At 32.1% G+C, this 26,948-nt stretch overlaps 2 protein-coding genes across 4 annotated transcripts; one reads left to right on the top strand and one right to left on the bottom strand.

The window, feature by feature from the left end:
* Nucleotides 1-794: 794 nt before the first annotated feature.
* LOC114338982 (U4/U6.U5 tri-snRNP-associated protein 1) lies at nt 795-18,300 on the top strand. Of its 3 annotated transcripts, XM_050644117.1 has the most exons (7): nt 841-985; nt 1,043-1,254; nt 6,705-7,536; nt 7,640-7,744; nt 9,543-11,168; nt 14,090-14,327; nt 17,956-18,300. In XM_050644117.1, the coding sequence occupies exons 3-7, from the start codon at nt 7,482-7,484 to the stop codon at nt 18,182-18,184; spliced, it is 2,253 nt and encodes a 750-aa protein (XP_050500074.1). In that variant the 5' UTR covers nt 841-985; nt 1,043-1,254; nt 6,705-7,481; the 3' UTR covers nt 18,185-18,300. The 3 variants fall into 3 exon arrangements, with proteins under 3 accessions (XP_028145410.1, XP_050500074.1, XP_028145411.1); XM_028289610.2 differs by lacking the exon at nt 7,640-7,744 and having other exon boundaries at nt 842-985; XM_028289609.2 differs by lacking the exons at nt 6,705-7,536; nt 7,640-7,744 and having other exon boundaries at nt 795-1,254.
* On the bottom strand, nt 18,248-26,948 carry LOC114338984 (uncharacterized). Its single transcript, XM_028289614.2, has 2 exons — nt 26,243-26,948; nt 18,248-18,258 (listed from the first exon to the last, which is right to left on the bottom strand). Exons 1-2 carry the CDS (start codon nt 26,946-26,948, stop codon nt 18,248-18,250), a joined length of 717 nt encoding a protein of 238 aa, XP_028145415.2.

The following is a 26,948-nucleotide window of genomic DNA, read 5'->3' as shown; positions in this document are numbered from 1 at the left end:
GTAATATAAAATGATCCGCCTCTGTGGTGGTGTTCAACCGGGGATTTCCCGAAGTTTACGCTATTCTTGCACTGAACTTCTAATAATTTATGTCTTGGTTTTATAAACAAACCAGTTCATATCAATTTTCAATTTATCAGTTTTATCTTTCTTGTGTCGGCTGTAGAGTTTTAAGTGATTACTGTTTTTCATATCTGTAGTTTTGTCACGTTTTGTGTTAATTTGATGATCATCTAAAATCTCCAAGGAAGGTATAGGCATATGTACTAACTATTTTTTCAGTAGCATTAGCAAAAATTACTAGGTGTTTCAACAAAAAGATTTTTTGAAACAAAGGTGGTCTGTCAGGCCAAGTTTATGACATAAAAGTTAAGTTTTAAATAATCTACATTGTCGAGAGTATCAGTACTTTTCATAAAAATAAAAATGAACACCTACATTTTACATTATATTTTACAAAAAAAATCGTTTTATTTTTTTCAAAAAAAAATTTAGTTTCAAAGAACTTCTTAATTTTTATTTTGCAAACAACTTATTGCTATTTATAAGTAACAAACCATTGTAATAATTTTTATTCTAATTGTTTCATTAGGTTTGTTTCAACCCTTCACATTACCGTTCTGGAATGGTTAGGCGTATGCGCATGTGCAATAACGTATAATTATGCGCAGTAACACATTTTTCGTTACTGCGCAGACTCATAACAATCTGGTGATTTTTAGCAAAATCTGGCAACTTTTGAAGCGATTGTCTGGTGATTTTTAGTTTTTTGACCTGGCAACCTTGGTTAGTATAGTCATAGTCTGAGACATGTAAACAACGCATAAAAGAAGTACGAGCAATATAACCTGTCAGAAAAATCAAAGTCACATGTCAATTCGTTCATTCGTTGTGGAAACGTTTTGTTAAAGTTAAATATTTTGGTTTTGGTTTGATTTAAATTTAAAATTAGTATTAGGTGTTAGTTTTTGAAGATAAGTATATGGTCAGTCATAACATACTAGGTAATTCATAAAAACTAATAAATTAGTATGGGTTCCAGTAGTAAGAAATATAAGGAGAAAGAATCGAGAAAAAGACGACATGATGATTCCACTGAATATGATCCACCAAAAGAAAAGCGTCACAAACATAAAAAGCACCACCATAAGGAAAAGAGGCGAGATAAATCTTCAAAGTATTACGAAGAAGGTAGTAAATCTCGTTACCACGATAGTTCGGAAAAATCATCAAAAAAGAATTACCAAAGTGATGGTTAGTATGCTTTTGTTATTTTAAAATTTAGTTCTATCCCTTTCAGGCCTGAATTGTTTTTGAGTGAATATTAAGTTTCCCTTTGAATAAATACGATATACGGTATTTAAGAAAGGTGTAAAAAATGCAGAAAAAAAATTCATTGTTTGAATTTGTCACAAATATGTTCTATGCATGCAGGATCGTAAGTGTATGAAAAAATTCATTTTTATTAAAGGTAAAACACCATTAGGGCCAAATAAAAATTATTTTTACAATTGTTTAATATGCTATTACATACTAACTAAAATAGAACAAAAGTTTTTTGCTGAAATGTCATGTCTTTCCATTGCCTCTTTGCTGAAGAAGAGCTTGTTGAAGGAACAGGTTCTTCATCCAATACAGGTTCTTCATCTAATACAGTTTCTTCAATATCCTTGTCATCAGTGTTATTTTTAAACATTTGAATGTCAGAAGCAACATCATTTTGGCCATCTAAATCTTCTATTTCGGACTAGTTATCATCATTTAACACCTCTAGAGCCAAATCGTGGGTGAGAGGCACACCTGTAATAATTAGAAAAAATACTTTTATCATTAAAATAGAGAAAAATTATTAAAAAGTCAAACCAATAAATATTTAGTATTTTAATTTCCTGCTATTGAAAAGTAAATATGTGCGGCAACTCACTATCGTGATATTCAAATATTAGGGGACAAGATCTCTACAAACAAACCAATAATTTCTTAAATCTTGTTTATTATCTTGAAGTTGAAACTTTATCTATACCCCAACCCTGTTACAATAACATAAACACTTATAAAAAACAAAATATCTTTTACTTACCTTTACCGGTTTTGTTGTCAAAATACACAGCCATCTTTATAGGGTATTCTATTGCAAACTAAGAGCGAATTCGTTAAATAATTTCAGTTACTCTGGTAATACACAATAGACACAACATATTGATATCATCTTTCCTAGTAAAAATATGTTTATTTTGATATTGATACCCACATAAACATGAGCTCACGATCGTGTCAGCCGGTCACGAAAGGGATATAATGTTTACTTTATTTATACCATTATTAAGGGGCAACACGAAATTTGGTATTTTTATTGATTAATTTGAAAATAAATAACAAACAATTTGATTGTTTCAGCAACTCTAGATTTGTAAAGTAAATAATCAACTTTTCAAATTATCCGAAAACTATTATTCCCTGTTAGTGTCTGTTTATATTGATTACCTTCGTTAATAGGGAACTTGCACATTTTTGTTTTATTACTTAATAATGTTCAGTTTCGTTTAACCTTCCCTACACACATGCATGTCTTTCTTGTACACCAAACACTGGGTGTGTCATATTCCACCTGTTCTCTTCCTAATTTTTAGCAAATATCGAAAATGAAACAACTTTAAGATTTAGTTTAGCCTATCGTTTAGTTTATTCAAAATCAAGTTGTACTTACACAAACAAATAATATTGTTGTACAAAAAAATTATATTTTACTGAAAAAATCGCATTTCATACAAAAAAACATGCTTCCGTCAAAATTCAACATTTGTCAATACGAATGAAAGTTTTAAGTTCAGTTAAACTTATAAACAAAGTCGTTATCAGGGACATGAACAATAGAAACGTCTATTAAAAAAAGCTTATTAAGTGAAGCAGAAAACACACTTAACCGATCATGATGTGATGGTGTTCACAATGGCGATCTTGATTTAACTCTTCTGAGAAAAGCAAGTAAATCAGCACATACTTGTCACAACCTACAATCCAACAAGCAAGAGGTGGCGCGTGACCTTGAGCGAAAATACACAGCGACAAATGCAGAATACGAGAAGGTCAGCTGCCAGTTCTCGCCTGTCACATTGTACTGGAGATCAAAGAAATTTGTGCAGTGTTCTGACGGCAATCTCAGTGATATAAATGGTTTAGAGTTCAGAACACAGTAGTTTATGCTTATCGTTGGTCGCGTCTATGCCAATAAAAATGGATATTGAAAAACTTATTGCAATTAAAAAAAAGTATGATATATATTGTTGGACTTTTCCCACCTAGATTGTAAGAATGTACAGATTAAAAATAAAATTTGGCATCTGACTGGTGGTGAATTAAATTTAGTAGGTAAGTACTGTTTTTTTATTTGTTTAGAATTATAAATTACCTACTAAAATAGGTAACAAATTTTTCATGTATTTCAAAAGCTTTGTTTTCTGCTCTTCTTCCATCAACTGCCAAGATTATCAAATCCTGGTAAAGGTATATTAGAGTTTTCTTGTAAATGCAAAAATTGCTCATCAATGTTTCTTGTACACAGTGTATAAGTTGTGCAGTATGCTGCCTTCACAAGTTTTGTAGCTCTTTGAACTTTAACCTCTAGTGGTCTGAAGAATAAGCATTATTTATGTGCCAATATTCCAAGTGAGATTGAAAGTACCGAAGAGTATATCGTGGACCTAGGTCCATGATCACACTAGGCAAACAGAATTACAGTAGAACCCCGGTCAACCGAAATCGGGTTAACCGGAACCCAGGTCAACCAGAATGTAAATATTTAAAAGTACATACATATTTATACAGTACATACTCTAGTAGCCTACTATGTATGTATTTACCAATCCATTATTGTATTTTAAATATTTTGTATAGCTGTAATAAAATACTGTATTACTGTACTGTACATACTACAGTATATAGGGTACATTCCATGTCAAATCACTCAGGCAAAAAATTTTGGATCTCCGATTTGTCTGAAAATTGGTATATAGCTTCTGCGGGACGTGAAAATAAGATATTTAAGGTCAAAAAATCTTCTTCTTTTTTCTCAAAATGTTATTTTATGCGATTTTACAGTGATTTGGTGTTTATTTAAACAAATTTGCATTTTCTGTCATAAAGTATCGATGAAAAACATAATATTTTAATAGAAAGGACTCAAAAATGTCATTATATGGCATTATAACAAGTTATTTTGAATCCAAACAAGTTTTTGATCAAATTTTATAGTGTAAAAAACGTTAAAATACCATTTTTTGCATTTTCCTCCATTCCCAAAATACATTATCATCGATTTGGCTGAAAATTTGCCCACAGATAGCCAAAAGATAGGACTTTAAGTGGTTAGAAGGATTTTAATTATATTACAATACCAAAAAAGTTACATGCAGTAATATCAGACTCAAAAGTATATATTAGTCCAGTCGGGATAGCATTTGACCTTGAATGCCGAGCTGCCCAAAATTTTATTTTTCTGATCTTTAGGGGAGTCAATAGTAGCCTAAATTTAAAATCACGAATGAATTCCTCCGTTACGTTAGCAGCCATCTTGATTTTAAAGGAGAACCTATTTTGCTCAATATCTCCGCCATTTTTAAATTTTCGACAAAAATGGTAGGAACTGAAATTGTTCCAAATAAATCGTATTTACAATTATTACAATTTCTTTTAACAATTTTTGTCGTGAGGTCGATATTTTCGAGTTAATTGTACTTACAGTAGATGCCTATATTTTTGACTATAATATTGCATGTAACTTTTTTGGTATTGTAATATAATTCAAATCCTTGTCACCACTTAAAGTCCTATGTTTTGTCTATCTGTGGGCAAATTTTCAGCCAAATCGATTATGATGTATTTTGGGAATGGAGAAAAATGTAAAAAACAGTATTTTAACGTTTTCTACACTATAAAATTTGATCAAAAGCTTGTTTTGAATCAAGGTAACTTGTTATAATGCCATATAATGACATTTTTGAGTCCCTTCTATTAAAATATTATGTTTTCCATTGATACTTTACGATAGAAAATGCAAATTTGTATAAATAAACACCAAATCACTGTAAAATCGCATAAAATAATATTTTGAGAAAAAAGAAGAAGAAAAATTTTTGACCTTAAATATCTTATTTTTACGTCCCGTAGAAGCTATATACCAATTTTCAGACAAATCGGGTCCAAAATTTTTTTTGCTCCAAAATTGAGTGATTTGAAATGGAATGGCCCATAGACATTGTTTGTAAACTCATTTTCCCGATATGCCGTGTTATTAGGCTATTTTTAGCATATGACGGCTACACCGAAAAATTGGTTATCTGAAACGGCTCTCCCCCTTTATTTTAGTTAACCGGGGTTCTACTGTAAACGGAAGGGATAACTAAAAGAATCTGAATGGCTTGGACAGAAAAAATAGGAAGACTCAGTAATATGTTCAAATCAAAAAGATAGCAATAAATCTAAAGAAAAGACTAGATTTAAAGAAAACTCGTATAGAGCTATGTGCCAACAGATTGAGAACAACACAGAGGGCGATCGAACAAGCTATGTTAGTAATACTGTGAGGGAACATATAAGAAATGAAGACATGTGAAGCAGGATGAAGGTGGAAGATGTAATTGGAAGAATTGCACAAATGAAATGGAACTGGGTAGGGCACATGGCACAGCAAAACAATGAAAGGTGGACGAGAAACATTGTACATTGGAGGCCACACAAGCATAGTTATAGTAGATAAGACCACAAAAACGATGGCTAGACGACATCAAAAAATGGGGAGAACTTGGCACCAAATAGCACAAAACAGAGAAGAATGGAGAACTCATGGGGAGGCCTTTGTCCACGAGTGGATGCAAACAGGCTGAAAAAGAAGAAGAGATTCCAAAGGCATTTTCTACTATGCATCAGGCTCTGCATAGATAATAATTAAATCTCTCCTTGCAGTCGTCATTCCGTGCCTCTTTATACAGAAATGGTCTCATTATAACTGATGGTTTGTTGGGTGGGATATTCATGGGTCACAAATTTGGTTTGCAAATTTTCTGCCCTTAGCCAATGTATCAAAAATACTACCATCACTATTTTTTTACCATATCCACTTACATCTATACAAATAAATTTATATTCAGAGTCAACAATTCCCATAAGAACTATTGATACACTCTTCTGAAGACATCTGATTGTCACATAAAATGTTTGCCATATTTGCTTCCTAAACAATTGGGAAACTACCAGATATCATTGAAGCCCAGGATTGGTTCTTGCCATATTTCTTTTGTTGGTTCTGGCATATAGATTGGTTACAACAGGTTCCATATAGCTTTAGATGTCTCATCCACAATATTTGCAACGGTTGAACAGAAAGCTTTGATCATTTCATGTGAATTACTGGTAGGTAAAAATCTAAAACAAAAATATATTTTGTAAATTCCATCAATTTTTGTTTTTCAAATAGTTACTGGAAAAGGAGTTTAACATTTTCTTAAAAAGAAGCCACAAATATCTAAGCCAAAAGCTACAATTAATTTAAAATATATTTTATTGTCAGATCTGTAGTACACTATATTAATCATATTCATTAAAAAGAGACTATAGATGTGAGTTAGATTAGTAGTTTTTGGCTTTTTTTTTTCTATTTAACTACTAGAGAATATTATTAATTAATTACCTCTTTGAATTTTTTACAGGTGAAGACCTGAAGAAACACTGGAATAATTTGAGAGACTGTTACTCCAAATACTGCCATTGTGAAAAGACTAGAACTGGACAGCAAAGACTACTCTACAAAACCTAGCCTTGGGCACAACATATGGAAGTTTTCTGATCCTTCTTGCAATTTGCTCAAACAGAGTCCAATGTTTCAGATCCTGGCATTGCAGAATCATTAGAAATAATTAATGAAGTAGTTAATAGGCAGAACGAGCCTTCTCTAATAGAAGAAAACTTGACAACTGAGATGTTCTATGTTCACAATAGACCTATAGAAAAGTTACATACTAATTTGAGGACTTAGGGTCACTCAAATGTAACTACATTTTTAATATTTTTGGTATTTTTGTGTACAGACAATATGCAAATGCGTTTCTACATATAACGTTCAACCCCAATATATCTGTACACAAAAATAAAGAAAATAAAACAAAATGTAGTTACTTTTGTGTGATCCTAAGCCCCCGAATAAGACATACCATATTCTTCACTAGATATAGTTATAGCTTTTTTAAATATACAGCACAGTAGTGGTGACGAAAGTGCTTACAAGATCGATTTAGTTTTTTGGGGCTATCTAGTGAGCGTTAAAAAACTATCACCACAATGTCAGACGCTCATTAAATATAATACTGCTAAATTAATAATGGAAGGGAAGTTATCTCAGCAAGCAGAAATCCGACCAGAAACAAGTAATTCCTTCAGATCTTCTCCTTTACCCTCCACTTTACATCTTCATTCACCAAACGAACAATATGTATACAGTGCAAGACCAGAAGATTCTAATAACAGCCATTTTTCTGCAAAATGGTAAGAAGATTTTGCTCAGTAATGTGCATAATTATATATAAAAAATATAAATATCTTTGTTTTTACATAAGTATTCCTGTAAAAATTATTTCCTCTCTTTTAGATTTTATATATTTGACTCCACTTTACATCTTCATTCACCAAACGAACAATATGTATACAGTGCAAGACCAGAAGATTCTAATAACAGCCATTTTTCTGCAAAATGGTAAGAAGATTTTGCTCAGTAATGTGCATAATTATATATAAAAAATATAAATATCTTTGTTTTTACATAAGTATTCCTGTAAAAATTATTTCCTCTCTTTTAGATTTTATATATTTGAATAATTTGTTTAAAGTATATTGTATAAATAAATAAAAAATATGCTTACCATCTACATCTCAGTCAACATTGACACTGTATACGTTCGTTTTATTTACAATAAGATTTGCAAAGAAGAAGCATGCAGAATTTTGTAGTATCTTAAAATAGGTAACAGAGGTAATAGGAACTTCGGAGACTTGCAGAGAAAACTATTTCAAAGAATGACTCAATTTCTTCATCCCCACTCAAATTTGACTGTGTAAATAAACAATCACGTCCAGTTAAGTCAAGTCAGGACTTTTCATGATTCGATAAGTCGACTTTTTTACAGCAGTCTTGTTCAGTCGCTGTAAAATATTGCATTTCTTTAAGGAAAAAATAAATCTATGCTCATTCGAAAATAGTTGTAAAACTTTTTATTTAGAATCGTCTAGTAAATCAGGGAACATAATATGACTGAATGAACCAAAAACAGATAGGTATGTGATGAACTCAAAATAGTTTTCTTCACTGCCTCATTCTCCTTCTTCGAAGGTGACATAATATTAGTGTTTGAATAACTTCATCCATTTTTCACCATTTTTATGTGTCTCTACACTGATGACTCCACAAGATGCATTCAGTGCGAAAGTGACTGACTTGATTTGACTGGGTTTGACTCAACAGGACTGGACTCGATTGCACTCGCTTGGTGTGAAATAAGCTTAAGAGTTCGTTCAGAGTTTATTATTCATGTTATCTCTGTATAGCATAAAAGAAATAATTTTTTAAAATATTTGAAATTACTACATGAAATATTTATTTATCGGATTTACTTTTTATAATTTACTAGCTGACCCGGCGAACTTCGTACCGCCTTAGAAATAAATCAATAATGTGTCAAAGTTCAATAAATAAAAATTAACAGAAAATCAAAAAATACTTCAAAAATATATGTATGTATAACCTAATATAAAAGTATCTATTTAATTCATTCTGATAAGTAATTTTTTTGCGGTGCGTAAAGATTAAACGATGGCGGTTTTTCAAGGCACGATTAATTTTCCTTGCCAGAAACATGGACACTCAAAAGTTTTCTGCAAGATCACAAAAAACTTGCGATTATAAACGTCACTGCTACGCTTTATACATACATCAACAAATATATTGCTGTTTACTGAGTAAGAAGTGACATCGGTAGACGCCTTGCGGGGATAACTGGTCTAGTAATAATTGGTCAGTTATCGAATACGGTTCTTCTTTTGACATCATAACCATGAATAAACTTTGCCTGTCTGACTATGCCCTTCCATTTAGACCTCCTTTATGTCCTTCTTATCCATTGTCTTACATTGATAGTTTTCAGGTCGCCTTCTAAGTCAAACAACCATCTCGTTCTGGACCTTCCTTTTTTTGTCAGTGTGTCAGCTTCTGTTGTAATAATTTCGTTAGTGTTTTTGTATCTTCTTGTCTCTAGACATATCACAGCTAAGGCAGTCTTTGACTTTTCACAAATATTACAATATCGCACACTTTATTTAATTTAATTCGTAATTTTAATTTAATTTCGTCCCGATCCCGACTCTCGCCCCGCGATAACGACAAATTTGCTAAGGTCATCATATGATGAAATGCATAGTTTGCGAGTCATAAGGTACATACATACATACAAACATTCATTTTTATTTATATAGATAATCTTACCACCTATCTTTTTTAGATTCAGATGTTATCGAAATTATTGAGGATGCCTCACCTCCCCGTGTGCCAGAACCTGTACCGAAGAAGACCTCCCATCCAGAACCGACAAGCCACGCTTCAGGGAACCAACATGTTGAAAGTCTGTCCATCGAAGAAACTAACAAACTTAGAGCAAAGTTGGGACTTAAACCGTTAGATGTGGGCACTTCCAGTAGCAATAGCAACAATTCAAAAAGTAGTAAAGATAAAGAATTACTAAAAGATGATTTAGGTGAGTTCTACCATAAACCTGCAGAAAATTTGGTTGAAAAGGCACAGCAAGATAAGATAAGGGCCAAGCTTCAAGAAATACGTGAGAAACGACAAATGCATACTAAATTATCGTCAGTTAAGACATTGGGTGAGAGCGATAGTGAAGATGATTTATCATCATGGGTACAAAAAAGCAGACATATTGAAAGTGCGAAAAAAGAAGCGGAAAAACGTGCTAAAATGTTAGAAGAACTGGATGCTCAGTTTGGAATTAGTGATTTTGTTGAATCAGAAAATAAAGCTAAAATGAAGAATAAATATTCAGAACAAGATCTCAGAGGTCTAACAGTACAACACGATGTAGACAATTTTGCTGAAGAAAAAACAGTTATTCTCACTTTAAAAGATAAAGGCGTACTAGATGAAGAGGATGATGTTTTAGAAAATGTTAATATGATAGATGATGAACGTTATAAGAAAAATATTGAAAATAAGAAGAAAAAATCTGTTTATAATCCCTATGAAGACTCAGAATTTGATGAATTTGGTAATTATAAAGAAAAATCATTATTGTCTAAATATGACGAAGAAATAGATGGTGCTAAGAAAGATACTTTTAAAATTGGTTATGATAATGCTGTAGAACGGAAGCTACAAGCAGTACAATCAGTTAAAGCAAAACTGGCACAAAAGAAGCTAGAAAGTTTGGACAATACACAGCTCAGGATAGCTTCGGATTATTACAATGAAGAAGAATTAGCTAAATTTAAAAAGCCCAAAAAGAAAGTAAGAAAAATAAGAACAAAAGGAAAACTGATAAGCACAGATGACATAAAACCAGATAATGCTGGTATAGAAGCTATTGGATCAAGAAGACCTAAAGTTAAACCCGAAAATGAATATGATATAGATGATGTTCCTTTGGCAGATATTCCTACAGATATTAAGATTGAGGATGATAAAGATGACATACTAGAAAAGGCATTACACAAAGCTAGAAAAATCAAACAAAAGGAAAATATTGTAGCTGATATAATAAAAACAGAAATAAAAGCAGAACAGGAAGAAGAAAATTTGGATGGCAGTAATATAATTTTGAACGCAACAGCTGAATTTTGTCGAACTTTAGGTGATATTCCAACTTACGGTAAATCCGGAAATAGAGAGGAAACTGAGGATGTGATGGAATTTGATAAAGACAGTGATGATGAACAACCTGATAGCGATGATGACTGTAAGATTGTGGAAGATGGTACAGGATGGAACAGTGTAGATCCCAGTAACCAAGGAATGAGTTCTACTCAAATCGGGGTACAGGATGTGCAGATTTTGGGTGAGGAACCAGACGTGAGTACTGGTGTTGGAGCTGCACTTAAGTTAGCTATGAGCAAAGGTGAGTAACTAACATATTTTTTACTGCAGATTATTTTTTTTTAATTTTTTGTTGGTACTTTTGTGGTAGCTTGTTTTTTCAAAATGCGTAATTTATTTGTTCGGATTAATACGTAAGTAGTGATTTCAACGAAACTGTATTCAAGTGCATCTCATACAGTGTGTATAAAAGTTAACTTGCTTGTTAATGTTTCTATTTCTGTTAGGTTTACCAAGTAGCATCCAAAAAACTTCGAAGGCAAATTGAGCTCCCTTAAATCAGTCAAAAATATACCTGTTGATAAATCGATAAACTGCTGACATATTTCCCAAAGAATCGCTATGTACCTACATTGCTAAGTCTTGACCCATGTTAACATATCTCTAGTTTGTTCCGTGGGACGTATGAGGATTTCGTGGCAGCGAAATTTAAGGGAGTGGTACAGGTGTAGTTCAGTACAAATTGTTCAGGGCTACAGCCAGCAAAGTTAAGATTGCTGTGGATGGGATGGTAGCCAACCTCCGATAGGAGACTGTACTGCAAGAAGAAAAAGTTTGTTCCCAGTACATTCTTAATATCTGCAATTTTTGTATTTTATATCATAACCTTTGTTTATATTATGTAGTGTTAACGCAGTCCTTGTAGAACCATAGCTTTACAATTGCTCTCCATTTTTTACAGTCCTTAGTTTTTACTCTCCGATTTCTGCCATCTTTCTCTTTAAGGTCCCTTTCTGCTTCATCTAACCATCTTTTTCTTGGTCAAAACACTCTACTTTTGTTACTCATTCCTGTATTTATCAATATTTTTGGTATCCTTTCATTCTTTCTAAATGTTCGAACCATCTCAATATTAATGCTTTTACAACTTCTGATATCGTAAGCTTGAAACAAGTAAGCGATCGACTACCCAGCTAATTGAAATAACATTCGAAAATACTACCCCAACTAACCAAGATAGCCATCGTTACACCCTTAGCTTTCGTTAACTTTTAAGCATTTTTGATATTGGTTTATTTAATTCTGAGGTATTCTAGTACTAAAAGGTACTCTTCCTGTAAGTCGGTAGGACACACCGTTTTCTAGAAAAATCGATTTGAAAATTTTTCGTTTCCTGAATTTGAAAAAATATTGAAAATATTTTCAAAAAAAATGGTGTATTTTACCAACTTAAAGCAAGAGTAACTTTTAGTACTAGAATACCTCATAATTTAATAATCTTAAAAATTAAAGACAAAAAAATTACGCTATAAAACAACCCTTGACCTACCCAAAACGGACGCATATGACCGATACTAGAAATTCGCAATTAATGAAATCGATTCATCTCTCGAATATAAATAAACGTACCAGTTTTCGTTTTTTTAAATAGTTTTTTTTTTGAAATTTTTGTTTTGATATTTAAAAAACAAAAAATTTTCAAATCGATTTTTCTAGAAAACGGTGTATCCTATCGACTTAAAGTGAAAGTACCTTTTAGTACTATAATACCTTACATTTTAATAATGCAGCCTCAAAAATGCTCAAAAATTAAAAACGGAAAAGTTATGCGATAATATAACTGTTGCCCTACCCAAAACGGGCGCCTATGACCGGTACTAGAAATTTGCAATGGATGAAATCGATTTATCTCTGGAAGATAAATATGTGTACCAATTGTCGTTTCTCTAAATAGAAGCGTTCTGGAGATATTTAAGAAAAAATAATTACCAGACGCCATCTTCAAATAGCTCTAGCTCCTTTAGGAAGCATTTTCGGACTAGATGAATTTGGTCAAATTGTCTTAAAATTATCTGAGGAATCTCCTGTCTTGGTTTGTCAGTAGAGTTTCTGGACACCCTGTATAATGCTGATGTCATGGGCGTGGGTGGCAATATGTATTGGTTTATTTGTTAGAAGATTAGCTCTTCCTATATTCAACTGTCTTATCACATGTTCGAGAGACAGGTTTGATTGTGTCGGTGCCATTTGTCCATTTACTGAATCACATTTATTAGTTATTTATATTATAATCATTTCATAACTGATCCAGTTCTAATGAAAGAGTTCTAGTTCTTTGAATGTCACTCGATCAAATGTCTTTTTGTAATCGATAAAGCCATCACCTGCGATACTATGCATCGATATTAATTACCTGAAACAGGGTTACGGATGCAATTGGCGCCAGAACAAATCGAACGAATCTTCCCGGCAAAAATGCTACACGATTTTGTTATTTACCTTTGTACATATCGAAATTGGTGTAAGATTCTCTAGATAGGCTTTTTGTATTCCAAATGAAATGAAATTTATGTTGTATTTTACATTAAAATAAATTAAAGTTATGTAGGGGTTAAATAAAGGGCCACCGATTAACACCACATTTTCTGTTACAAAATTTCTCTTGGACCGTGTTGCAACACGATGATTACTCCACTTTGGGTTAAAATACTTCGAATTTGATTCTTTAAGCTCATAACCCAAGTCCAACGCACATTTGTTGCGCCATCCACTTTGATGTCATGCCTTCTATTTACAAACCATCTGTTGATATGTATTTAACCCGCGAGTAGTCGCGCCGTTAGAGAGAATCTCACATTTTATCCTTTTTCGCGAACTTGATGAAAAATTTTGCAATTTTGAAAAAATTTCCCAAGTGCCTCGAGGAAGGGTGTAGTAATGCGTAGGTATTTTTTTTCTTTTCTTCTTCTTCTTTTTGTGGAATTTATGGCTTTGGGGAGAGCCAATTAGCTTTAATAATGTTAGAAATAATATTTCTAACATAGCAAGTAAATAAAAATACTATAAAATAAAAATTTCTTGTAAATTCGTATTTAAATTCGTATTGTGAGATGAAATCTAACACGTGACTGTTCACGTTACAGAAGTGAGCGCGACTACTCCCGGGTTAAAAGCAAATTAGACAAAATAAACACTCAATAATATGATTGGTATAATTTTTAGGTTATCTCGACAAGGAACAGAAAAATCGTCCGTCGAATTCTCGTTTAGCTCACCTTCAAGCGAAAAACTATTCCATAGAAGATAAGTCGTACGGAGATGATGGGGACAGGCAAAGCCGACGAGAGAGATACGCAGGCCCTATAACAGAGTTTAAAGAAAAGGATAGCTTTAAACCTAATGTCAAACTCGAATATATCGATGATGAAGGTCACATTCTAAACTCGAAAGAAGCTTTCAGGTAATACAGTTTTTTATTTATAATTTCTATAAAGTTCGCTAATTTTTCAGTTATGCTGACTGTTTTTCTGACGGGTATTCTTAAGGTTTAAAGTTGATTTCATGTAATCGAATGAACTATCTTCCAATAAAATCGTCCCAGGAACGCAACTTGCAATTATTGGCAATATCATTTTAAAATCATCTACATACTTTAAAATGTATAATATATATTTTTGAACTGTCAATATGAATGAGTCATATAAACTTAAATTGTTAGGAGAATTTTTTTTACCAAATAACAAAGGCAAAATTTTGTTTTATTTATTAATATTTTGTATTTTGAAAACGGTTTCCGAAGTGGAAATCGAAACGTCAAATTAAACTTATTATAAAGTAAAATTGTGGCTATTTCCAATCAAAATAGGAAATTACATTAATATGTCAAAAGAAAATAGCTTCAGAACCATATTCTGATCTTAGGAGCGGCTGCCCTGAAAAGCTTTATAGATGAGCATCTATACATTACCTGCAAGTTGCGCAGCTATATTTCTATTATTTCCGTAAACTTAAGCATTCTTCCGTAAAAGGGTTACGGGAAGAAAGAGGGTCCCTGTTGGACCCACACAACAGGGAATGACTTAATTCATCAAGCCCAGAACAGAGAGAAATTTGCGATATTGATCGCCAACCTCAATAGAGAAGGCACTTAGGAGGAGGAAGCATTCTTCTCATGACTTCATTATTTGTTACATTATCAGTCCATGATATTTTCAGGATTCTCCTATATACCCACAATTAAAATTGTTCCAGTTTCTTAATTCTCTCTGCGTTCAGGGTATGCACTTCCACTCAATATAGTAATATCCAGAAAATATAACACCTTACCAACAACCAACCTAACTCTTAAATTTAGCTTCAGATCCCTTATACAAAGAATCTTATTAAATTTGATAAAAATTTTCCATGGTTTTTCACTCTAATTTCTTTGGAGTAAACTTTCCTGTGGTTGATTGCCAAGATAGTTGTAATTCTCTATCTGTTCAAGCGTTTTTCCGTTGACGTTTAACCGTTCATCATTCTTTTGTGATGATTTTTACGCCAGTCAATGAGAGCAAGAACAGGTTATTACCTCCGAATTCTATCCTACTGCATGGATTTTAATGAAATTTTAGGAATAGCCTGAAAATATCTCCTTATTCAAAGTCTACCCTATGCCGATGTGTGCTTTTGTCTTGGAGGCGGTTCCCACCCCTTCTCGGGGGTGGAAAGTTTTTTGGTTAAACTACTACGGAAGTTGCTAGAGAACCTAATTCTAAGTAAAAACTTAGTTAATAAAATACTTTTTGGGTTAATCGTGGTTGAAAATTGGCCATTTTCGTTGAAACAACACCTTTTCAAACGGTTTTTTGCGAATACCTTAAAAATAATGCATCTACCTAAAAAATTAAATAAAACATTTTTGTAGCTCATAAAAAAACAAAGATATTCGTTCCTTCTTCAATCTTCTAGTTATAACACAAAAAGAGATATGGTAGGTAAAAAGAGTTTGTTTTTTTTTGGTGCATGCTCAAATCAGTGTATTCAACTTGAAATAACAGAGAAACGGTCGATTTTAGGTGTATAATGCTACCAATACCTTTTGTAGTGCGTGAAAAGACTTTTAAAATGAGCCACATTAAAAATGTCGATTACATTCAAACTAAGCGAAATATGCTACATAACAATTGATGATTGTTTAAACTAACATCTCTCACCACAAGGTTTATTTCTATACATATAAATTTGTCATATATTATGAACGCCTAAAGCAATGATTTTAATATTTAGGAATAAAGAAACAGGAAATAAAATACTAAAATCCGTTAGCCGAAACATAACCTTATCATATCAAGTAATTGTCAAAAAAAAAGCGCAGAATCTTCTTGTTTGTTTTTAGAGTGCTGCAGTATTGCTAAGAGCAAGTCTAACTGCAACACGAAAGAAATGTGCTGGCAGATGCACTTGCATGTAAGCCAAAAAAAAGAAGTGGAAGTGGAAGTACCTTTGATTGTGCTTGAAAAGTCCTTTCAAATAAGCAATACTAAATGTCGATTACATTTAAACTAAACGAGATATGCTGCAAAAAAGTGATGACTAACGAATTTTAAGAAAAAAATTGAGAAGTATATTTAACCCCTCATCCACAAGAATTTAAATGCATCGTTTTTCTTCTACAATATATTTTACTACAGTGTTATTTTTATGTTCAAAAAGTTGACAGGGTTTAAAATGAATGGTTTTTGAAAAAAATAAGATCAAATTATAGAGCGCATATTTAAATTTTCTTAAAAATCTTCCTTTTTCTCCATGTAACTTGAAAATGATAAGAGATACTGTTATAAAGAATAAAATCAAAATTTTTATCTAGAAGAAACCTACATTTTTGTATGGCATCTTTTTTTGGCATCTCTTTATCATTTTCGAGTTACATGGAGAAATACGAAGATTTTAAGAAAATTTAAAAATGCGCTCAATATTTTGATCTTATTTTTTTCAAAAACCATTCAACCCGCCCAACTTTTTGAACATAAAAAGAACACTATAGTAAAATGTATTGTAGAAGGAAAACGATGCATTTAAATTCTTGTGGATGAGGGGTTAAATATACTTCTCATTTTTTTCTTAAAATACGTTAGTCATCAAATTTTTTACAGTTTATCTCGCATAGTTTGAATGTAATCGACATTTAATATTGCTTATTTTAAAGGTCTTTTCAAGCACAACAAAAGTTATTGGTAGCATTATACACCTAAAATCGACCGTTTCTCTGTTATTTCAAGTTAAATACACTGATTTGAGCATGTACCAAGGAAACAAGTTTTTTTCACTTACCATAATATCTCTTTTTGTGTTATAACTAGAAGATTCGTAAAGGAAAGAATCTCTTTGTTATTTTATAAGCTACAACAATGTTTTATATAGTTTTTTAGTTAGATGCATAGTTTTTAAGGTATTCGCAAAAAAACCGTTTGGAGAGGTGGTATGTTTCAATGAAAATGGCCAATTTTCAACCAGGAATAACTCAAAAAGTATTGAGTTTTTAAAAGTATTTAAGCAAAAAATTTTGGGGGAGGTGGGAACCTCCCCCAAGACAAAAGCACACATCGGCATAGGGTAGACTTTGTTTCTTGGGATATTCCCTACTTACTGTGAAAATATCACATAAATCGATATAGTAGGATGGAATTCGGAGCCACATACCCTCATTGACCGCCCTATTTGTAATCTTCATAAATTTTGTTCTCTTGATATTTTTTATTGAAAGGCAGAATTCTTTTGCATGATCAACTATCTTGTTCAAAAATCTCTTCAAATTTTCGAGATTTTCAACCAAAATAACAGTATAATCCGAAGACCTTCTTCTTTTTGTGTAGACGTGACTCTGTCTGTTGTTCAATGTGCCTCCAGTAAGTTGTCGTTCCATCGTCTTCGTGGTCTCATTCAAATTAAGTAAATCATTGTTCCATTTTTGGCTTATTTTATATACTAGCGAGCAACAAATTCGTAACTACCAATTTTTAAATTCACTGTTCTAAAAATTTATTAACAAAAAGTATTTCATAAACCATGGCTGATATATTAATTTAATCGCTCTATTTCTTTTTTAGGTATTTATCCCACAAATTCCATGGGAAGGGCCCTGGCAAGAATAAAGTAGAAAAAAGGATTCAGAAGAGTGTACAAGAACAACTTATGAAAAAGATGAGCTCCACGGATACCCCTCTTGGTACCCTAAATATGTTACAAGCTAAGCAAAAAGAAACACAATCTGCCTTTGTTGTACTATCAGGAAATAAGCAGACACAGTCAACATCTCTATCCAAAACCCGAAGATAAGAAAATATTGAATGCTATATATTTATTGTTAATTTTTGGTGTGTAAAATATATTCCATTATGACTAGCAAACATCTGTAAACGATATATTATACAGATATTATAATATTAAAATCATTATCTTGTTTTATTGCAACAGACAGCCATTAACCATCGACCAATCGACCAGTATAAAATCAAAATTTCTTCTAGCTAGTCTATAAAATATATTTCTCCTTTCATGTTCATTTATTACAAATTTTAAATGCATCATGACAGTTACATTGAGAGACATCAAATAAATATAAATTTATGATACTATTTGGAATATTATCTCTTATTTGTTTGAATGGTCTCAATCCTCAATACATTACTGTTGTCACTCGATTGTTCCTGTTAGTCTAAGATCCGAATATAGGTCGACCTATAAATTAAAAGTTTTTTTAATTAAAGTTCATACATAGACAAATACGACTTGCATGGGTTGCCTACCAAAATCGTGTCATAGCTATCCTTAAGGGGGGGGGGCGTAGGGGTTGAAATCAATATTTCAAGCACATTTTTTTAAAGTATGGTAGAATTATTTTATTTTTAAATTAAATAAGCATATTCACTACAATAATTCATAGATTATTCAAGAAAAAATTCAAGAAGAAGTATTGCAAAATAAGCCAACGGTGGCATATTTTTAAAGACACCTCAAAAACAATGAATTTTGCGGTGGACGTCAGAACTCATCATTGGATCATGGTAGACAAATAAAAAAATTGAAAGCACCCATCGGAGTGCCGACAGAAGTGAAAACTTCTTATAGTATATAAATTACGAGCTCGATGCTTTTTTCCCAACCAAAAATAAGTGCTATACCTATATTACATATAGTCTGGGCTGATTATCGGAGAATAGGCCATTTTTGGGAAAAGTTATTTACCAGCAATTTTATTGCTGGAATCGAATTATAAGATCCTATATATTAATAATATAGGTATGCAAAGTCCTCAGATAGTGTGCTACTTTTTTTATAAACAAAATGGCGCCCGAAAATCGTGTTTTTTTCAATTATTGCTCTAGAACTCCGAAGATTTTAACTTTACAACAAAAATACTCAAATAAAAATTCATCGTGATTAAATTCTGCATAGAGACGTGTTTTTCCCGATCTGCTCCGACGAAAATTTTCCTCGGAAAATGCGGGTTTTCCCAACAAAATAAGTAATTATTTCCCAATAATTAAATAATTTGGTGACTTAAAAGCCTTCTTGGTTTAGATTATAGTTCCAGAAGCTGGTAAAAATTAAACAAATATTTTAGCAACAATTCAATTGTTAATTAATAATTTACGGTCGCAATAATAACCAAAATAATTATGATACACTGATCAAACTTTGAAATCTTATAAAGGTGAGATGCCTCTTTAACATTTTGCCAACAAAATATAAATTTTTTATTTTTTTGCATAATCTTTAAATGTTTAAAAAAAATAGGTATAAACAAATTAACGTTTCTCAGAAAGTTTTTATTATATTATAATTTTAAAAAATAGCTACAATGCGCATTTCAAATATCTTGAAAATGAATGCTTTAAAACTTTTTTGCAAAAAAGTTATGAAACAGCAAAGTAAACATACGATTACTACGGTGTTAATAAATTCTTTCAAAGTTTAGAAGTGAGTTTAAAGTACAAGCTAATTATTTATAAAACAATATCGATTATCAGCTTAATGGTTATATTTTAATTAAAGATTATAAATATATTTTTTTGTAATTTACACGCGCGAAAGTAGAATAATACAGTACCGTAGCTACCCGCCCACATACACAACTCGCGCGAGTTTAAGCGTGTCAGCCGCTTCGAGTGAACATTTTATCTCCGGCTCTGTATCAAGCCTACTTTCGCGCTAAAAATTACAAAAAAAAAAGTATTTTTAATCTTTGATTAAAATATAACCATTGCACTAATTTTTGACATTCTTTGTGAGTAATTAGATTGTACCATAGACTCACTTTTAAGCTTTGAAACAATTAAAACAAATTATAAACAATGGAGATATCGTATATTTATTTTGCTGTTTCCTAACTTTTTTGCAAATGGTTGGAAAACTTTTTTAAAGCATTCATTTTCAAGACCTATGAATTACGCATTTTAAGTATTTTTTAAAATTAGAATATAATAAACAATTTCTAAGAAATGTTAATTTGTTTATAAGAATTTTTTTTTAAACATTGAAAGATTATGCAAAAAAATGAAAAATTTATATTTTGTCGACAAAATATTAAGTAGGCATCACACCTTTATAATCTTTCTAAGTTTGATCAATGTCTCATGATTATTTTGGTTGTTATTGCGACTGTAAATTGTTAATTAACAATTGAATTGTTGCTAAAATATTCGTTTCATTTTAACCGGCTTCTGAATTTATAATCTATACCAAGAAAGCTTTTATTTCACCAAGCTATATAATTATTGATAAATAATTACTGGCCCAAAAAATTTATTTGAAAATTCGAGATTTTGTTGGGAAAACCCACATTTTCCGAGGAAAATTTTCGTCGGAGCAAATCGGGAAAAACATGCCTCTATGTAGAATTAAATTGGGGTGAATTTTTATTTGAGTATTTTTGCTGTAAAGTTAAAATCTTCGGAGTTATAGAGCAATAATTGAAAAAAATACGATTTGGTGGCGCCATTTTGTTTATAAAAAAAGTAGCACACTATCTGTGGACTTTGCATACCTATATTAATAATATATAGGATCTTATAATTCGATTAAAGCAATAAAATTGCTGGTAAATAACCTTTCTTTGTACTTTACTAATTAGACCAACGTATTATAACTATTTTTTTCAAAATTTAAAGATTATGCAAAAAAAAAGAAAAATTTATATTTTGTCGATAAAATATTAAACAAGCATCTCATCTTTATAATCTTTATAAGTTTGATCAATGTATCATGATTATTTTGGTTATTATTGCGATCGTAAATTGTTAATTAACAATTGAATTGTTACTAAAATATTCGTTTAATTTTCACCGGCTTCTGGAATTACAATCTATACCAAGAAATCTTTGATGTCACTAAGTTATTTAATTAATGATTAATAATTACTTACCTAAAACTTTATTTGAAAATTATAGTTTTTGTTAGGAAAACCCGCATTTTCCGAGGAAAATTTTCGTCGGAGCAAATCGTGAAAACCATATCTCTATGCAGAATTTAATTGCGGTGAATTTTTATTTGGGTGTTTTTGTTGTAAAGTTAAAATCTTCGGAGTTATAGAGCAATAATTGAAAAAAATACGATTTGTCGGCGCCATTTTGTTTATAAAAAAAGTAGCACACTATCTGCGGACTTTGCATACCTATATTATTAATATATAGGATCTTATAATTCGATTCCAGCAATAAAATTGCTGGTAAATAACTTTTCCATGAATTTTGCTAATTAGCCCAGAGTAATACGCGATGCTTACGTTCTATGCTATTTATGTATACATACACATCATAATATATATACGTACGAAATTTAGTTCGGCAAAGTGATGACGGTCGTAAACTCAATACTTTTTCCCCATCTAAAAAGTTCACAACGTCCGTAAAGAAGTTTTCACTTAAAAAATTTATTTCTTCGAAGCAATGACGGTCGCTAGTTTAATACTTTTTCCCATCTAAAAAGGGGACAACGTCACTAAAGAAGTTTTCACTTCAAAAATTTAGTTCGTCGAAGCAATGACGTTCATGATGAAGGTCGCTACTTCAATAATTCTTCCCCATCCAAAAAGTGCACAACGTCCCTAAGGGAGTTTTCACTTCAAAAATTTATTTGGCCGAAGAGATGCTAATCGCTAATTCAACACTTTTTCCCCATCTAAAAAGGGCACAACGTCCCTAAAGAAGTTTTCACTTCAAAAATTTATTTCGTTGAAGCAATGACATCGCTAGTTTAATACTTTATACTTTTTCCCCATTGAAAAAGTACAAAATGTCCCTAAAAAAGTTTTCACTTCAAAAAATTATTTTGCCGAAGCGATGATGGTCGCTAATTCAATACTTTTTCCCCATATAAAAAGGGCACAACCTCCCTAAAGAAGTTTTCACTTCAACAATTTATTTCGTCGAAGCATTGACGGTCACTAATTTAATATTTTTTCCAATCTAAAAAGGGCACAACGTCCCTAAAGAAGTTTTCACTTCAAAAATTATTTCGTCGAAGCCATGACGGTCACTAAGTCAATACTTTTTCCCCATCTAAAAAGGGCACAACGTCCCTAAAGATGTTTTCACTTCAAAAATTCATTTTCGTCGAAGCTCAAAGCAATGACGGTCGCTAACTTAACTTTTTCCCCATCTAAAAAGTGCACAACGTCCCTAAAGAAGTTTTCACCTCAAAAATTTATTTTCGTCGAAGCAATGACGGTCGCGATGATGGTCACTAATTCAATACTTCTTTACCATCTAAAAGTGCACAACGTCTTTAAAGAAGTGTTCTCTTCAAAAATTTATTTCGTCGAAGCAATGACGGTCGCTAATTCAATTCTTTTTCCCCATTTAAAAAGTGCACAACGTCCTTAGAAGCGTCCACTTCAAAAATTTATTTTGTCGAAGCAATGACGGTCGCTAATTCAATACTTTTTCCCCATCTAAAAAGTGCACAACGTCCCTAAAGAAGTTTTCACTTCAATAATATTACTATTATTGTACGTACATTATAATAATATACGTACAAAATTTATTTCGTCGAAGCGATGACGGTCGCGAATCAATCTTTTTTCCCCATCCCAAAATAGATTTAACATTGATTTTTAATTTAAATACTTCTACACAATTTATATATACATACCCATAATAAATATACAAACAAAATTTATTTCGCCGAAGAGATGACGGTCGCGAAATAAATCCTTTTTCCCCATCGAAAAATAGGTTTTACATTTATTTTACATTTAAATACTTCTATACAATTTCTACATACACATAATATACCTGTAATAATGAAAACCTTGAGAATTAAAGGTTTTAATAAACTAAAATTGTACATACATTATGATTGACAAACTGTGATATAATGATATGACAATGACATGACATTGACATGAGTGAATGACATAATGACAATAATAACAATAATAGTTATGCAGAAAGGAACACCACATTCATCCACGCTGTTAGTTTCTGACATAATCTTGTAAATGGGAAGGAGGCTTTCTTATTCGCTTTTGCAATATCAGTTCTGGGGGAACTGAAGTTGAAGTAGTTGGACCGTCACCAGGAGCAGAAAAAGGTTGTTGAAGTTGACTATCTATGGTATTAATTTCTTCTACACTGTTCAATGGTTCCATGTTTTGATTTATCATGGGGGACTGGTTTTCTACATGTTTTTCATTATCTTCAATAGTTGCCTCATCTACTGCCAAAAGGGAAGTATTTCCTCTCGGAGCTAAGTGTCGGACCGATACTGTGGTTTCATTTCCATTTGGTAATCTGACATGTGCATAGTCTGAATTTGCTTCTAGGAGTTGGACTTCTTCCACCAGAGGTTCATATTTCGAATTTCTAACATGTTTCTTGAGGAAAACAGTTCCAGGAGTACTAAGCCAAGTTGGAATAGATGTACCATTTGTTGATCTTCTGGGATGATTAAACATACGTTCGTGTGGAGTACAGTTAGTAGAGGTACACAGTAAAGATCTAATTGAATGTAAAGAATCAGGTAGTACATCTTGCCATTGGTTTATGTGAAGATTTCTAGATTTAATTGCTAGTTGAACTGTTTTCCAAATGATACCATTATATCTTTCACATTGTCCATTTCCTTGAGGGTTGTATGGAGTTGTATGACTGGAAGCAACACCATGACTTGTTAGGAATGATTTTACCTCAGCAGACAAGAATGAAGATCCTCTATCGCTGTGAATATATGCAGGAGTTCCGAAAGTAGTAAACAACTCAGTTAAACAACTGATGACTGTTGAAGATGATAAATTTGAGCATGGGAATGCAAATGGAAACCTTGAATATTCATCTACAATATTCAGCAGATATTTATTTTGATTGTTAGATGGTAAAGGTCCTTTAAAGTCTATATTCAGTCTGTCAAAAGGTGCTGTAGCCTTAATCAAAGTGCTTTTGTTTTTGTAAAATGTTGGTTTAATTTCAGCACAGATTGGACAAGAAGAGATAGTTCGTTTGACATCTTCTAAAGAATAAGGTAGATTTTTACATCGTATCCAGTGATAGAATCTGGTTATTCCAGGATGACACATTGTGTTATGTAAATTGAATAAATTTTTATCTGACATAGTGGGGTGAATAGCAGCAGATATTCTTGAAAGAGTATCCGCAACAATGTTTTGATTCCCAGGTCTGTAAATAATTTCAAATTTATAGCAGGACAGTTCTATACGCCAACGCATTATTTTCTCATTTTTAATTTTAGATGTTGATTTTAAGTCAAACATAAAAGCAACTGACCTTTGGTCTGTAATAATTTTAAAGTGTCGGCCCATAAGATAGTGTCTCCATTTTCTTATGGATTCCACAATTGCATAAGCTTCTTTTTCAACACTTGAATGATTATGTTCTGTTTTTGAAAGTGTTCTTGAATAAAATGCTACTGGTTTTCCTTGTTGTGTAAGTTGAGCTCCAATGGCAAATTCGGAGGCATCTGTTTCAACTGTAAATATTTCATTTTCATCAACAGAAGTGACTACTGCTTCTACAATGTCCTGTTTCAGCTTTTCAAAGGCATATATTTGAGTTTGATTTAAGGGAAATTCTTTGATATTGACAATAGGATGTATCTTTTCCGAAAATTTGTGTATGAATTTTGAATAGTGGGCGAACATTCCTTGAATTCTTCTTAATGAAGTGATATTTGTTGGTACTGGTAAATTGATAAGGGGTTGCAGTCTTTCAGCATCTGGTTTTATAGTTTTCTTTTCAATAGTATATCCAAGTATATTAATTTGAGTCATGCAGAATTTCGATTTTTCATCGTTTAAAATTAATTTATATTTCCTTGCGATTTCCATAAAGTTTTGTAGATTCTTGTCATGTTGTTCTTTTGTTGTTCCACAAATAGTGACATCATCTAGGAATGCAAATGTATCTGTTAATCTTTCATTCTCTATTATGTTGTTAATCGTTCTTTGAAAACATGCTACTCCATTGGTGACACCAAATGGAATTCTTGTAAACTGATAGAGGTTGCCACATGCTTCAAATCCAGTATAGATTTTCTCATGTTCTAGTATGGGAATTTGATGATAAGCACTTCGTAAATCGATTGAACTAAAGTATTCATATTGAGAAATTTTATTTACTAAAATTTCGAGATTTGGTAAAGGGTAGGCATCTAGTTCAGTAAATTTATTAATAGTTAAAGAATAATCGACAACCATACGTTTTTTATGATTTGTATTACTAGTAACTAGTACTTGTGCTCTCCATGGAGAATTGCTTGCTTCAATAATATTTTCTTTCAATAATTTTTGAATTTCAGTGTCTATGAATTTGGAATCTTCAAAGGAATAGCGTCTTGATTTTACGGCGATAGGTTTGCAGTTTCCTGTTAAATGGGCAAACAGTGGGTATGGTTTTACAATTGCTGTTGTTAGATTACAGATTGAAATTGGAGGTTTCTTACCATCAAAATTGAACTGCACTCCAGAATGTTTATTAAGGATATCATGACCAATTATGACATCTGAGCATAGGTTTTCTAGAACATAAAGTTTAAAATTTTTATAGGTATGTTCAGATATTTTTAGGTTAACAATGCAAAAGCCGCAAACTGGAGAGTTTAAAGATGAGGAAGCCATTTGTACATTTAAATTTGTAGGGAATATTTGTAGTTGATTTTGAATGGCAATACTATTTGAAATGTAACTGTCTGTACTACCAGTATCTACTAGAGCTTCAACCTCAGAATTATTTACATGAATTTTTATTATAGCTTTTGATAAACAGGACGGAGAAGCAGCAGATAGCATTCCAACTAAAGCAGCAGATGTTTTGTTATGAACATGTGATTTTTGTTTTTGATTCTTACTTTTACAGACTTGCTCAAAATGTCCGAATTTACCACAAGAGCATTGGTGATTTTTAGCAGGACATCTATCTCTAGTATGGCGACTTTTTCCACAAAACCAGCATTTTGAAAAGGTAGCTGCGCTAGTCGAGTTGTTTTGATCAGTTTCGTGTGCAGTATTCTGAAGGGTGTTATCAGTAGTAATAGAATTTACAATAGAATTTGACATAATATATGAATCTGATTGTTGTTGGGCCATTTCTAAAGCTCTGGCTGAATTATATGCTTGATCTAATGTTAAAGTGGCGCTTTCAAGTAGTCTTTGCCTAATATTTGAAGCACTTAAACCTCGAATAAAAGAGTCCCTGATGTAATCGTCTTTATTTCTATCAGCAGACACTGCTTGAAAATTGCAATCCTTACTTAAGTGTTTTAAGATTAGTAAATATTGATCAATGGACTCACCCACTTGTTGCTTTCGTGTAGATAATGTGTGCCGGGCAAATATTTCACTCTTTTGTTTTATGTATAGTTTTTCTAAGGTAGCAGTTGCATCAGTGTAGGTGGTACATTCACCTATAGCTTCATATACTACAGGATTTACATAATTCACCAATAAATTCAGTTTATCTTTGTCTTCAGAAACATTAGCTGCTTCTAGAAAGTTTTGAAAGGTTCTCTTCCAGTGTGTCCAGAGTTGTGTTGCATTTGTTGAATTGGAATCGATGTCTAGTCGATCAGGCTTGAGTAGTTTATCCAT

The sequence above is a fragment of the Diabrotica virgifera genome, chromosome 2 (genome assembly GCF_917563875.1).
Source record: "Diabrotica virgifera virgifera chromosome 2, PGI_DIABVI_V3a".
Classification (NCBI taxonomy): domain Eukaryota; kingdom Metazoa; phylum Arthropoda; class Insecta; order Coleoptera; family Chrysomelidae; genus Diabrotica; species Diabrotica virgifera.
Note: the sequence above shows the minus strand (reverse complement) of the source record. Positions and strands in the feature narration are given on the sequence as shown.